General features: G+C 31.6%; 1 protein-coding gene across 3 annotated transcripts in view; it reads left to right on the forward strand.

Moving 5' to 3' along the window:
- LOC145295982 (E3 ubiquitin-protein ligase RNF123-like) overlaps positions 1-14,334 on the forward strand; it is a 911,347-nt gene that overhangs the window by 532,062 nt on the left and 364,951 nt on the right. For all 3 annotated transcript variants that reach the window (XM_080141948.1, XM_080141929.1, XM_080141938.1), the window contains one exon: positions 5,924-6,025. In XM_080141948.1, coding sequence (XP_079998074.1) covers positions 5,924-6,025 — 102 coding nt within the window. The remainder of the gene's footprint in view (positions 1-5,923; positions 6,026-14,334) is intronic.

Raw genomic sequence — 14,334 nt, forward strand, 5'->3', positions numbered from 1 at the left:
TGTTCACTATTTTTCACGAAATTTCTGACACACCTAGTGTAGCAGTGATGATTTCTGAAATATAGAAATAAAAAGAAACATTTTGTAAATTATTTACTCCTCCCCCATGTTCTGTAATACAGACTTTCTTTAGGTCAGCAGAATATTCTTCTTTTTTGCTCTACCTTCTCTCTCTTTCCACTTATCAAGGTTCAAAGGCCACTCGAGGATAAATTTCATGAAAAATAGTGAATAATTCCACCCCGTCTTTCCAAGCTTATAACTCCTCGAAAAATGTAATTCAAGCCCTAATTTTTTTTCAATTAAAGGAGCAAGGACCAAGGTTTCATTAAAAAAAAAAGCATAAAAACGAACAACGTGTTTTTAAAAAAAAAAAAAAAGGTTTTAAACTTCGGACTTTACAGGTAAATTTCTAAAAAAACACTACTTTTTTTGTTTTAAATTTGAATATATTATTTATTGACCTTTTCTCTTCAATTTGTGATATATAACACTTTGGTGAGTAAATTATTTACTTTTTAATAGACATTTCAAAATGGGAGGCGTGAATTATTTGACACCCTGTCTTTCCAAGCTTATAACTACTCGAAAAATGTAATTCAAGCCCTAATTTTTTTTTCAATTAAAGGAGCTAGGACCAAGGTTTTATTAAAAAAAACAAAAGAAAAAACAAACAACGTGGTTTAAAAAAAGGGGTTTTAAACTTCGAACTTTAGAGGTAAATTTCTAAAAAACACTACTTTTTTTGTTTTAAATTTGAATATATTACTTATTGACCTTTTCTCTTCAATTTGTGATATATAAAACTTTGGTGAGTAAATTAATTATTTACTTTTTAATAGACACTTGAAAATGGGGGTGCGTGAATTAAAAAAAAAAACGTTTGTCTAAAATATTATATTCGGTTTATTGGAAAGAGCATAAAATTTCACATTGACCCTGAAAATATCGTAAAAATAGAATCAATAGAAAAATTTTGATAGATTTTTAAAGTTTAAAAATTGAAAAATATTGAGTTTGTAAAATTCATTACTGTTTTTTAAAAAATTAAAAAAAATATTTCTATTACTTTTAAAACAACTTTAATAGTTTATTTTGGAAGTATAGTCCATAAAGAAAATAAACAACCCACTTTTAAAAGAGAAATTACGAATTTTTTTATATTTTATTCGCAGTTTCGTGTTAGGGGTGTCAAAAATTCCTACAAAAATTCTGATACACCTACTGCTACACTGACAGGAATCGATTCATCACAATAAATATATATTTCCCCCAAAACCTCTGGCCTTGATAGAGGGAAACCAAAACCTGCTGCTACAGCTTCAAATAACCCGAAACAACAGCAAGGCGAGACCCGATTTCAAACATCTCTCATACGTTATATCTCTCCTCTTGTGGAAATAGAGTACGATGATGAATATATCCAGTATCAAATAATCCTTATACACTGTGAAATTTACTTCATGTATGAAAACCAACATATAATACATGAGAAACACCGGAATCAAGTCTCCCCCCGCTGCCACTTGAGATCATTCGAAACAACAGCAGCAAGTTTCAGCTTCCCCTCCATCAAAGTCAGAGGTTTTAATGAAATATAAGATATTTTGTAATTCATATGCAAAACTAGGAAACAAATGACTATGATTGAAACATTTTATGGCTGTAAAAAACTGACAAAAATAGGCTCTGGATGATGGATGATCCCCTTTATGTGCAACCTTAAGGGAAAATGTCACATAGCCCACTAGACAAGTTGGGTAATAACCTTTAAAATGAGCCTTCTTTTATTTAAATATGTTCGTTTTGTTACTTACTTAAAAAAATGTTTTGTAAATATATATTTTTTTTCTTTTAAATCATCAAAAGTTTTGTAAATATATTTAAAAATAAAATTGCTCGCGAATATCCGAGCATGTTTGCTATTTGAAGTGTTTACAAACAACCAACACCATGCGCTTGTGCCAATGTCCAAATCGAATCACCCGTGTCACTTGAAATATGCGCTGGTCGTCGTCAGGCATTGTCGTCTGCTCCAGGGCATCTATTCTTTACTTGATCCAAAAAAGTATATAAAAACACACATGCATTGTAATTAAAGCAAAAATATATAAATCCCACATACATTGTAAGTAAAACAAACATATAAAAACGCACACATTCTAATGAAAACAAACATATAAAAACACACATTCTAATGAAAACAAACATATAAAAACGCACACATCCTAATGGAAACAAACATAAAAACACACACATTCTAATGAAAACAAAAAATATAAACACGTGCAAACATTGTAATGAAAAATATTAAAACAAATATAAAAACACACACATAGTAATTAAGACAAAAATATAAAACACACACATTGTAATTAAGACAAAAATATAAAAACACACACATAGTAATTAAGACAAAAATATAAAAACACACACATTGTAATTAAGACAAAAATATAAAAACACACACATTGTAATTAAGACAAAAATATAAAAACACACACATTGTAATTAAGACAGAAATATAAAAACACACACATTGTAATTAATACAAAAATATAAAAACACACACATTTTAATTAAGACAAAAATATAAAAACACACACATTGTAATTAAGACAAAAATATAAAAACACACACATTATAATTAAGACAAAAATATAAAAACACACACATTGTAATTAAAACAAAAATATAAACACACACATTGTAATTAAAACAAAAATATAAAAACACACACATTGTAATTAAGACAAAAATATAAAAACACACACATTGTAATTAAGACAAAAATATAAAAACACACACATTGTAATTAAGACAAAAATATAAAAACACACACATTGTAATCAAAATAGGAATATAAAACACACACATTGTAATTGAAACAAAAAAATAACAGAAACATGTTTAAATTTAAACAAATAAAAACACACACATTGTAATAAAAACAAAAAATAAAAGAACACATTGAAATTAAAACAAATAGAAAAAACACATTGTAATTAAAACAAAAATATAAAAACATACATTGTAATAAAAAAAAACATTTTAAACACACAAAATATAAAAACGCACACACATTGTAATTTAAACAAACATATAAAAAAAACACACACACACACACACATTGTAATTAAAACAAAAAAAAATAAAAACACATTGTGATTAAAACCAAAAAAAACACAGACATTATATTTTAAATAAAAACATAAAAACACATACATTGTAAATCAAATAAAAATAAAGACACACACACATTGTAATTTAAACAAACATAAAGAAACATGCAAACCTTGTAATTAAAAATATATAAAAACACCAGCATTGTAATTAGAATAAAAAAATTAAGAACACACATTATTATTAAAACAAAAAAAAGCATTCTAATTAACAAAAATATAAAAACACATTCTAATTAACAAAAATATAAAAACATGCACTCATTGCAATTGAAAAAAAAAACGCACACATTGAAATTAAAACAAAAAATGTAAAAGCACTCACACTTTGTATTTAAAACAAAAGAACACACACAAATTGAATGAAAACAAAAATATAAAAAAACGCACACATTATTATTAAAACAAAAATATAAAACCACATACATTGTATTTAAAGCAAAAACACACACATCGTAATTAAAAAATATAAAAACACGCACATTGTAATTAAAAAATACAAAAACACGCACTTATTGTCATTAAAACAAAAAATACAAAAACACAGACATATTGAAATTAAAATAAACATAATTTTAATGAACATAATTTTAAATGAACAAAAATATTAAAACACACACATTGGAATGACATCTATTTCATCCCTCTCTATGTAACTCCCACTTCTTCATGCATGTCCAATCTCCTTTACCTATAATCCTGCTTTGACACCAAGTTCATGCCAGCATGCTCTGCTCTGCTTGTACACCTCTTCCTTAAAATTACTAGCATCTATACCTGGCATTGCCTGGGTAACATGAAGTTTGGTTTGAACACAGCTGCTAACTTTATCGTTACCCCAACAACAATTTCAAATATAAAAGAACAGATAAAAATATGATATAGTAATCGCCCAAAAAAGAAGTATGTGTAAACCTCCCCACCAGATATTTCAGCAGAAGGAATACAAAGATAAGAAGCTATTTTCCAGATATTGAGCACTTTTTGATAACTATATATCAGTTTAAATGAATTTCTTTGATGCTGTCCCAGTCTTGGAAGATTTCTTGTTACGGTCTGTTGCAACAAAAATAAACTGAAAATAATTCAGTTTTAAAATAACAAAGTAGAATTTATTTTAACCAAAATGACTTATAAAAATCATTACTTATAGCTTAAAAAAACACTGTCAACCGCTGATAACCCTGTTTAAATGTTAAAACTAAAAATAATAAAAATGTAACTGATAGAAAGTTTATTTGTTTTTTCTTTATCGTCATTGCATTGAAATTTTTGTTTCTTTTAAATTAAAACTTAACCTTCAGTTTACTTAAACCTGTGATAAAAAATCGAAATAAGGAAATTGTTTTTATTTTTATATAATTACAAAATAACCCTGTTTAAATGCCAAAAAAATAAAAATAAATGACCACCGTTATGTGTATGCAAATGTCAGAACTAAAGCTTACGGGGCAACCTCCTCATCCACTGGCCCTCAATGCTGATTGCGAAATAACATTGGAAATTCTGTTATTTAAACCAATTCAAAAAATAATGCTTGACAATTTAACTGGCGATCTCTTCGTTTAAAACTTTATTTCTATACAAAATAAGTGACCGTTTTTTTTTTTACTAATTTTCACATATTATGCGGCCGAGGGATCACTCTTTCAGATGGTACTGGTTTTAACCCGGTCTGATGTGGCTGACTTTTTTTTTTTTTGTGGCAAACAATTTTAAAACAAGGGATATGACCTAAGCTCCTTGATTTTTTTATAAAATTTTTTGTGAGTGTGAGGATTATTTCCCTTGTAGTATACTTATTTTCCATTCATCTTGTACCAGTTGCATTGGCTAATATTTTAAAAAGATCCAATGCAAAAAGATGTGGTTTTATCATTTTAAACCATTCTCATATTGTTTCTCTCATGCAACGCATGTCCTCAACTCTCACTGGCCAGGTTTCATGTCCATACATCATTAGACAAGCAAGATAGACTCTTCCCTTACTCGACAGTGGTAATGCTTTGCTGCCACTGTTGTCAACCAAGAGTAGAATCTATCAGGCATGTGAATGCAGTGTGGTAATGTATACATGCCTGATTGATTCTTCCTTTAGTCGACAACAGTGGCAACAGAGCATTATCACTCTCAATTAAGGTAAACCTCTGCTGTAACTGTTGACCAAGGGAAGTGTCTAAGGAGGGTGGAAGCCTAAGTGGATACTCAACCTAAGAATCTTCCACTGGCTAGTGGAGAGAAAGAGGCGCCTTACTGCTCCTGTATTTCCACTTTACCACCGTAGAACTCAAATAAAGGCTACTAATTATGATGACTATCAAAAACAAAATCCCAAAATGCCTAACATTATGGTTGCCTAATAGTTGCCCCATAATTCATGTGAAATTTATAATTGTTTACTATTATCATTAGCATTATCATAATTTTGATTCTCTACAACATGCTTAACATTTAAAAATGGTTCTTTGTGCTAAATTTGATATCAATTTAATTATTATTGGTCTTGGAATCTATGACTGTCTCTCTTTTGTATTAGCAGTAGAAATGGTAACAGTATTTGTCTTACCATCAATAACCTATATGGTATTACAAGAATGCTTGATGCCAAATTTGATGCAATTCTAACAAATCGTTTTTGAATTTATAAAGTGCAAACAAATAATAGAGATGCCCCCTTCCCTTTTTTTTTTTTTTTTTTCAATTTATTCCATGACTTATATTTTACCATTTTATATTTTCAGAGGCTTATATGCCAATTAATGAATTCAAAAAACCTGGACGGGATAATTTAGACTTTCAAAGATGTGGGGGATTATTATCACATTTACAGCGAACTGTTTCTGGTAAGAATTATGCTGTTTTGTTTGTTTTTTGTTTTTTTTCTAATCTGATTTAATGAAATTATGACAGTTATTCAATAAATAAAGTGAATTTTGCTAGGAAAAAAGTGCTTGCTGTATTTTTCTGTATAATCTGCATTCATTAAAACTCATTTTTCCATTGGAAAATAAGATTTTCTTTTTTCAGCCGAGAAATATTCATCACTTGAGTGGAAATCTGGTGGGTATTAAGGGGATGTGGCAGCTATTTCTATCCACACTGATTGGATGGTTTTCTACTCTCATCTGTTTGCGTCCTAGTGGGAACATTTTAGGAATCGAAAGACAACTGACCTTGTGTCATTTCGGACAATTTTGTATGTTGTTTACACAGAAATCCCAAGTTTTCCAGAAATATCTTCTATTGTCACTCTTTGGTCAGCCAACATGAGCCAATCCATTATTGCTTGTGTGTGAGTTATCGCAGGCCTGCCTAGCTTGTCCTTGTTCTGAATACTATTTCAACCTTTCTAACAATTCAAATTTTTCAACAATTTGTCATAAGTGGAACAATAAGAACCCAATATATAGTTAGTAATGAACTTAATTACAAATAACTACCACAACAACAACAGTTTTCAGAACAAACAGCAGCGAGAGGGACTGATAAGTTCATTTGGAGGAGTGGAGGGTAAGAATATAATTTACAACATAATTTATCATTTTCTTTCACTAGTAATGCCCATCGACGATAAAAAACACTTTAAATATTACAAGATTTCAGGGTAATTCTATTAAAATAATCATATTTAAAAAACCAAAGCACTTTAAGTCCTCAAAGTACCACCATTATGAATATGAATATCTTTTCACATATTTTCATAAATATTAATGTATAATAATATATTTGAAGAGTTTTTAGGATAGTAATGATAAAAATGTTAATGCTATGAAACAATAGAGAAAACGTCATTCCAATGGCCCTGATTTACCGTATGCTGAATGGTTAGCTGTTGCTAAATTTTCATACATGCTCTATCTCTACTTTACTGACTGGTATGTTACTGTTAACATGTATGATCCAAGACAAAATAATCAGTTCAAATCAAAAAATTTTTTAATGCAACTGTTTGCTTTCAGGACAACTCAATACAAAACATGGCAATACACAAAAAAATGGCATTCAATACTATGGCCTTAGGATGAATGTTTTCTTGTTTTCATTATGGCAAACTGGTCAGTGACATTGTCAAAATCTGTTTGCCTTCTAAGTCGACAGTCCCAACTGACTCATGGTTGATCGGAGAGAATTTTTTGTGTTTCATTTTGGAGAAATTTCTTTAGCACGATGCCATAGAAACACATATTGTCAGAAAGAAACAGCGTAAAAAATGGCAATGACTCAACAAAGTCCAACTTGAGGATAAACTGCCGGAACTGCAGTACAGTCCCAGTGTTTGGCTTCCAAGTTTATTTTGGCTGCTTGTAGGTGTCACCTTAAATGTGGAATTTCTAAACAAAGTTCTTCTTCAGATTATGCTTATCATACTGTGGTGAAAGTAATGTAGCTATATTTTCGTGGACATCTATTTCCCTAGATGAGTTCGTAATTAAAGGATACTCTAATTTAACTTCAAAATCTGACCCCCAAGATTGCCATGGGCATGGAATATGTGGTAGAGACATCTCCAGAGAAGATCCTAACTTACCCTATATGTGCTTTCAAGTTGCACTTGCTCAAACTACTGCATTTATATTTGCTCTCTATCACGCCTACAACAGCGGAGTTACTATCTTTAAAAGCATATCTGAGAAAATTGACCACATCCTATCTGCTTATCCTTCAGCTAATATTCATGTCTGTGGAGACTTCAATGTTCACAATATGGAATGGTTAACTCACTCAAACAAGACCGATAATGAGGGGAGGTTCTATCATGATTTCTCCATTGCTTATGACCTCATGCAGATTGTTCACAAACCCATCCGTGTGCCCGATACTGACAGCCAGCATGCAAGTCTCCTAGACCGTTTGCTCACAATTTGCCCTGAACTGTGTTTAGCTTCCATTCTGTCTCCACTTGGATCTTCCGACCACTCTGTTGTATCAGTTAAGATCAAAATGAAATTTAATAAGTCCTCAGATGTACCTCTCCATCGTACAGTATATCGTTACTCTATGACTGACTGGGATAGCTTCCGTACATTTATATCAGATCTATCTCTGTGTTCCATGTTTAAAAAGGATGTGTCCTCTATAGTATCAGACCTGATGGAATGGTTAACTGTAGGTATAGACCGTTTCATATCCTCAAAAAAATTGCAGCAAAAACCTAACAACCAGCCGTGGTTCTCTCCAGAATGTGCTGCTGACATTGCGCACAGAAATCACTTTTTCCATTGCTTCCAACGTAATAGGTGTACTGAGACTAAAGCCGCTTTCAGAACTGCCAGCAACCACTGTAAAAGAGTAATAAAGAACGCAAGAGAGTTGTATGCTCAGTCTGTCAAGTCCAAAGTAGCTGAGCAGCGGCTTGGTACCCACCAGTTTTGGCAAATAGCAAACCGGAATCCTGAACAGAAGCATGTGTTCTATCCCAACTATCATAAATGGACCTGAGGTAATCTTGTCAGCATCAGACAAAGCCAAACTCTTTGCCAAGAACTTTGCAGCTAATTCTACTCTTTGCGACCAAGGCCGCCAACCCCCAACATTTCCTTCTGTATCAGAAAACATGCTATGTGATATACAAATATCTGTATGTGATGTTGCCAAGCTTGATTCCAGTAAAGCAACCGGCACTGACAGTATTCCAATTATAATACTCAAAAGACTTCAACCAGAACTAACACCCATCCTTACAAAACTGTTTACAATGTTGTCTTAAGGAGAATTGCTTCCCATCACCCTGGAAAATCTCATCAGTATGCCCTGTATTTAAGAATTCAGGTGACCGCTCATCCCCCTCTCAGTACAGGCCAATAAGTCTCCTGTGCGTCATGAGTAAGTTGCTGGAATCTGTGTTAAATAGAGAAGTAATCAACCATCTCAGCAAAAATAACCTTCTTAGTGACATGCAATATGGTTTCCGTTCTGCTAGATATACAGCAGATGAGCTTACAGTTATATCTCATAGGATTAGCAAATCTCTCGATGGAGGCTACATTTCTAGGGCAATTACTTCTGACATATCAAAGGCCTTTGATAGAGTATAAATAGGCAATTGATATAGGCATAAAGGTTTACTTCACAAGATCTCCAGCTACACCATAGCTGGAAATGTCTTTTCAATTATTAAATCATTTCTCTCAGATAGGTTCATAAGAGTAGTAGTTGATGGGCAGAAATCAGAAGCTCACAGTATTAATACTGGAGTCCCTCAGGAGTCCATCCTGGGCCCAGCTCTCTTCCTGATCCACATTAATGACCTTTCAAATCACATCCTTACATCATTCGTAGACATTTATGCTGATCATACTACCATCCATGGTAGCACATCTAAGACCGTAAATGACCAAGTTCTCTCCGATTCTCTCTCCTTGGATCTTGAGCACGAGGTACAATGGGGAAAGATGTGGCTTGTTACTTTTCATGCATCTAAAACCAAGCTTTCATCTTTACATCATCAACGCTCTGATCTCCATCTGGCATCAGTTGAAATGAATGGCTCTCGTCTTGGGGAGGCCTCATGTTTTGACAAGCTTCTGGGATTTACCTGTACTCCTGATCTTAAAATGAACACATACATTAAATCCGTTGCCAAGGCGTCTGGAAAAATGGTGGGATCCTTCTATCAATCCAGTAGATATCTCATTGCTGATGCAATTCTCTATCTACATAAGAGCCAGGTACATCCAAGGATGGAGTACTGTTGCCAGATCTGGGCAGGAGCTGCTAGAAAGGACTTATCCTGACTTGATAGAGTTCAAAACAGACTTCGTAGCCTCGTAGATGTCCTTTTCTATTTCCTGCAACCTCTTTCTCGCAGAAGAGATGTTACGAGTTTGTCTCTGCTTTATCGTTATTTTCATGGCAAGTGCTCGACTGAGCTCCAATCTATGGTGCACCCTTGCCAAACTTTCACAAGAAACACCCCTCTAGCAGAAAACACTATCAATAATTTCCCCCACTCTTTATCTGTGCCTAAACCTAAACGTAGATTCCATGAACAAAGCTTCTTTCTTAGAACTGCACACATATGGAATTGTCTTCCGTTTTCCTGCTTTCCAGCTGACTACAATATGGTTGTCTTCAAGTCTAACGTAAACAAGTTTTTGATGAGCCATTTCGTATAAGTTAAAAAATTTACTAAATTTCCATTACTAACAATTACTATATTGTCTAAATTTCTACTGTACACTCTTTAACCCTTATTGGTGACCTCTTGGCTTTGATAAGTGGTGTATGCAAAAAAAAAGAAATAAATACATTGGCAATATTACATACCTAATGTGTTTCAGCAAGTCATATCTTTTTTATTTGTTGGTCAATTTTTAAAAGAATTATATTGATGGAAAGCGTATAATAGAATAAGCATTCCAATGATGTTAATTTATTTTTCTTTTATGCATTCAAAGTTTTCTTTTATGTGTTCAATGTTTTTATGCTCCAAGTTAAAAACGGAAAAACGGTAAAAAATGACAACAAAAAGGAAAAGAGTTTTTTCATTGTTTTCATTTCATACGTTACGTTTGGAGATATATGTGCAGGATTAAATTTGATTGGATATAGCTGAAATTTTACAGGCTATATAAACACAGAAGTCCATCTGTACTGGTGTTTGATTTTGATTTTTATGACCACAGGAAACAAAGTTACAGCCGAACAAAGTTGACGAAGAATATTTCCAAATTGATAAGATAAATCGGCATATATCATCCATTTCCATATAGATAATAGTTTCAGAATTAGTTTCATGTAAATATTTGATAATTATTAATTGTGCAGAATTTTCTTTAAAATGTTATCTATATATATAAAAGCGAAAATGTATGTATCATTGCCGAATTCCATTATATTAATATACAATCATTGTTATAATATGCAAGTGATCTCCCTTGAGTGTAGCTTCATTGTCGAATTCATTTAGATTAATATACAATCATTGTTATAATATGCAAGTGACCTCCCTTGGGTGTAGCTTCATTGTTGAATACCATTAGATTAATAGACAATCATTGTCACAATATGTAAGTGACCTCCCTTGAATGTAGCTTCGTTGTGAAATACTATTAGATTAATATACAATCATTCTCATAATATGTAAATGACCTCCTTTGGATGTAGCTTCATTGTCAAATTCTATTAGACAAATACAATCATTATAATATGCAAGTGACCTCCCTTAGGTGTAGATTCATTGTCGAATTCCATTAGATTAATATACAATCATTGTTTCAATATGCAAGTGATCTCCCTTGGATGTATAGTCATTGTCGAATTTCATTAGAATAATATACAGTCATTGCCATAATATGTAAGTGACCCCCCTTGGATGTAGCATCTTTGTCGAATACCATTAGATTGATATACAATCATTGTTATAATATGCAAGTTACCTCCCTTGAATGTAGCTTTGTTGTCGAATACCATTAGAATAATATACAATCATTGTTATAGTATGCAAGTTACCTCCCTTGGATGTAGCTTCATTGTCGAATACCTTTAGAATAATATACAATCATTGTTAGAATATGCGAGTGACGACCCTTGGGTGTAGCGTTGTTGTCTAATACCATTACATTAATATACAATCATTGTTATGACATGCGAGTGACCTCCCTTTGATGTAACTTCATTGTCGACTACCATTAGATTACGCAAGTGACCTCACTTGGATGTAGTTTCATTTCAGAATACAATTAGATTAATATACAATCATTGTTATAATATGCAAGTGACTTCCCTTGGATGTAGCTTTATTGTCGAATACCATTAGATTAATATGCGATCATTGTAATATTATGCCAGTGAACTCTCTTTTATGTGACTTCATAGCTGGATATTTGTACTAGCAGAATACCAAGCGTTGCCGCTGATTGGATAAGACAGGTGGATATATGTACTAGCCAAATACCCAACATTGCCTGGGATTGGATGAGATAGGTGGTTTGTTTCCTAGGAGAATACCTGGGATCGGATAAGATAGGTGGATATTTGTGATAACAGAATACCCTATATTGGAAGATGGGGCGATTATGTCGTAAAATCATGAAAAATTATTGTCCAAATAAGTAACATATCCAAGAATTATGAAAAATGATGAACTGTGAGTTATTTGATTGGTGTGTTTGTAATGAAATAAACAGCCCAGATATTGTCTGAAAGTTAGTATTTTAGTAATGAAAAAAAAAAAAAACCCAGCTAGACAATGTCTCAAAGTTATTATTTTAGTAAGAGGAAGGGGATTATGTGGGTTAAATCATGAAAAAATGATTGTCGAAATTAGCAACATATCCAAGAAATATGAAAAGTGATTAAATGTAAGCTATATGTGTTTATAATGAAATAAACAGTCCATATATAGTCTGAAAGTTATTATTTTAGTAAGAGGCGGTTAATTATGTGGGTTACATGATAAAAAATGATCGTAAAAATTAGTAACATATCCAAGAATTATTAAAAATGAGTAAATTTAAGTTATTTGTTTGGTGTGTTCTTAATAAAATAGAAAGCCAAGATGATGTATTAAAGTTATAATTTTAGTAAGAATGGGGCTATAATTAGTGTTAAATCAAGAAAAATGATTATCGAAATTAGTAAAATATCCAAGAATTATGAAAAATGATGACATGCGAGTAATTTTATTAGTATGTTTGTAATTAAATAGACAGCCCAGACAATGTCTCAAATGTATTATTTTAGTAAGAGGTGGGTGATAATGTTGGTTAACTCACGAAACATGATTGTTGAAATAAGTAACATATCCAAGAATTATGAAAAGCTATGAAATGTAAGTTATTTTATTTCTGCTTTTATAATGAAATAAACAGCCGAGAAAAGCCTCAGAGTTATTTCTTTAGAAGGACGGGGTCAATTATGTGGGGTTAATCATGAAAAATGACTGTTGAAATTAGTAACATATCCAGGAATTATGAAAAATGATGAAATGTGAGTTATTTGATTGGTGTGTTTGTAATAAAATAACTAGCCAGATAATATCTGTAAGTTATAATTTTAGTAAGATGAAAAGGGATTATGTGGGTTAAATCATGAAAAATGATTGTCAAAATTAGTAACATATCCAAGAATTATGAAATATGATAAAATGTGAGGTATTTGATTAATGTGTTTGTAATGAAATAACCAGTCAGACAATCTCACAAAGTAATTATTTTAGCAAAAGGAAATGATATTATGTGGGTTAGATTATAAAAAACGATTGTCGAAATTAGTAACATATCCAAGAATTATGAAAAGTGATTAAATGTAAGTTATTGGATTCATGTGTTTATAATGACTGAATAGCCCACATATAGTCTTAAAGTTAATATTTTAGTAAGAGTGGGTCGATTATGTGGGTTATATAATTAAAAACGATTGTTAAAATTAGTAACATATCCAAGAATTATGAAAAATTATAAAATGTGAGTTATTTGATTGATGTGTTTATAATGAAATAACCAGCAAGACAATGTATCAAAGTTATTGTTTAGCTAGAGGTGAGGGGATTATGTGGGTTAAATAAAATGAAACGATTGTCAAAATTAGTAACATATCTAAGAATTATGAAAAATGATAAAATATGAGTTATTTGATTGGTGTGTTTATCATGAAATAACCCGAGACAATGTCTCAAAGTTATTATTTAGCTAAAGGAGAGGGGATTATGTGGATTAAATCATGAAAAACGATTGTCGAAATTAGTAACATATCCAAGAATTATGAAAAGTTATTAAATGTAAGTTATTTGATTGGTGTGTTTATAATGAAATAAACAGCCCAGATATTGTCTGAAAGTTTTTATTTTAGTAAGAGGGGGTCGATTATGCGGGTTAAATCTTAAACGATGATTGTCGAAATTAGTAACATATGATAGAATTATGAAAAATGATTAAATGTGAGTTATTTGATTGGTGTGTTTGTAATGAAATAGACAGGCTAGAAGATGTATCGAAGTTGTTATTTTTGTAAGAGGAACGGGATCATGTCAGTTAATGAGGCGGCGATTATTTGGGTTACTTTATTAAAAATAATTCTCAAAATTAGAAACATATCCAAGAATTATGAAAAATGGTAAAATGTGAGTAACTTGATAGGTGTGTTTGTAATGAAAACAAAACAGCCATACAATGTATGAAAGTTATTATTTTAGTAATAGAAGGTGGCGATA

The sequence above is a fragment of the Euprymna scolopes genome, chromosome 2 (genome assembly GCF_053919585.1).
Source record: "Euprymna scolopes isolate OS-2025 chromosome 2, ASM5391958v1, whole genome shotgun sequence".
In the NCBI taxonomy this organism is placed as follows: domain Eukaryota; kingdom Metazoa; phylum Mollusca; class Cephalopoda; order Sepiida; family Sepiolidae; genus Euprymna; species Euprymna scolopes.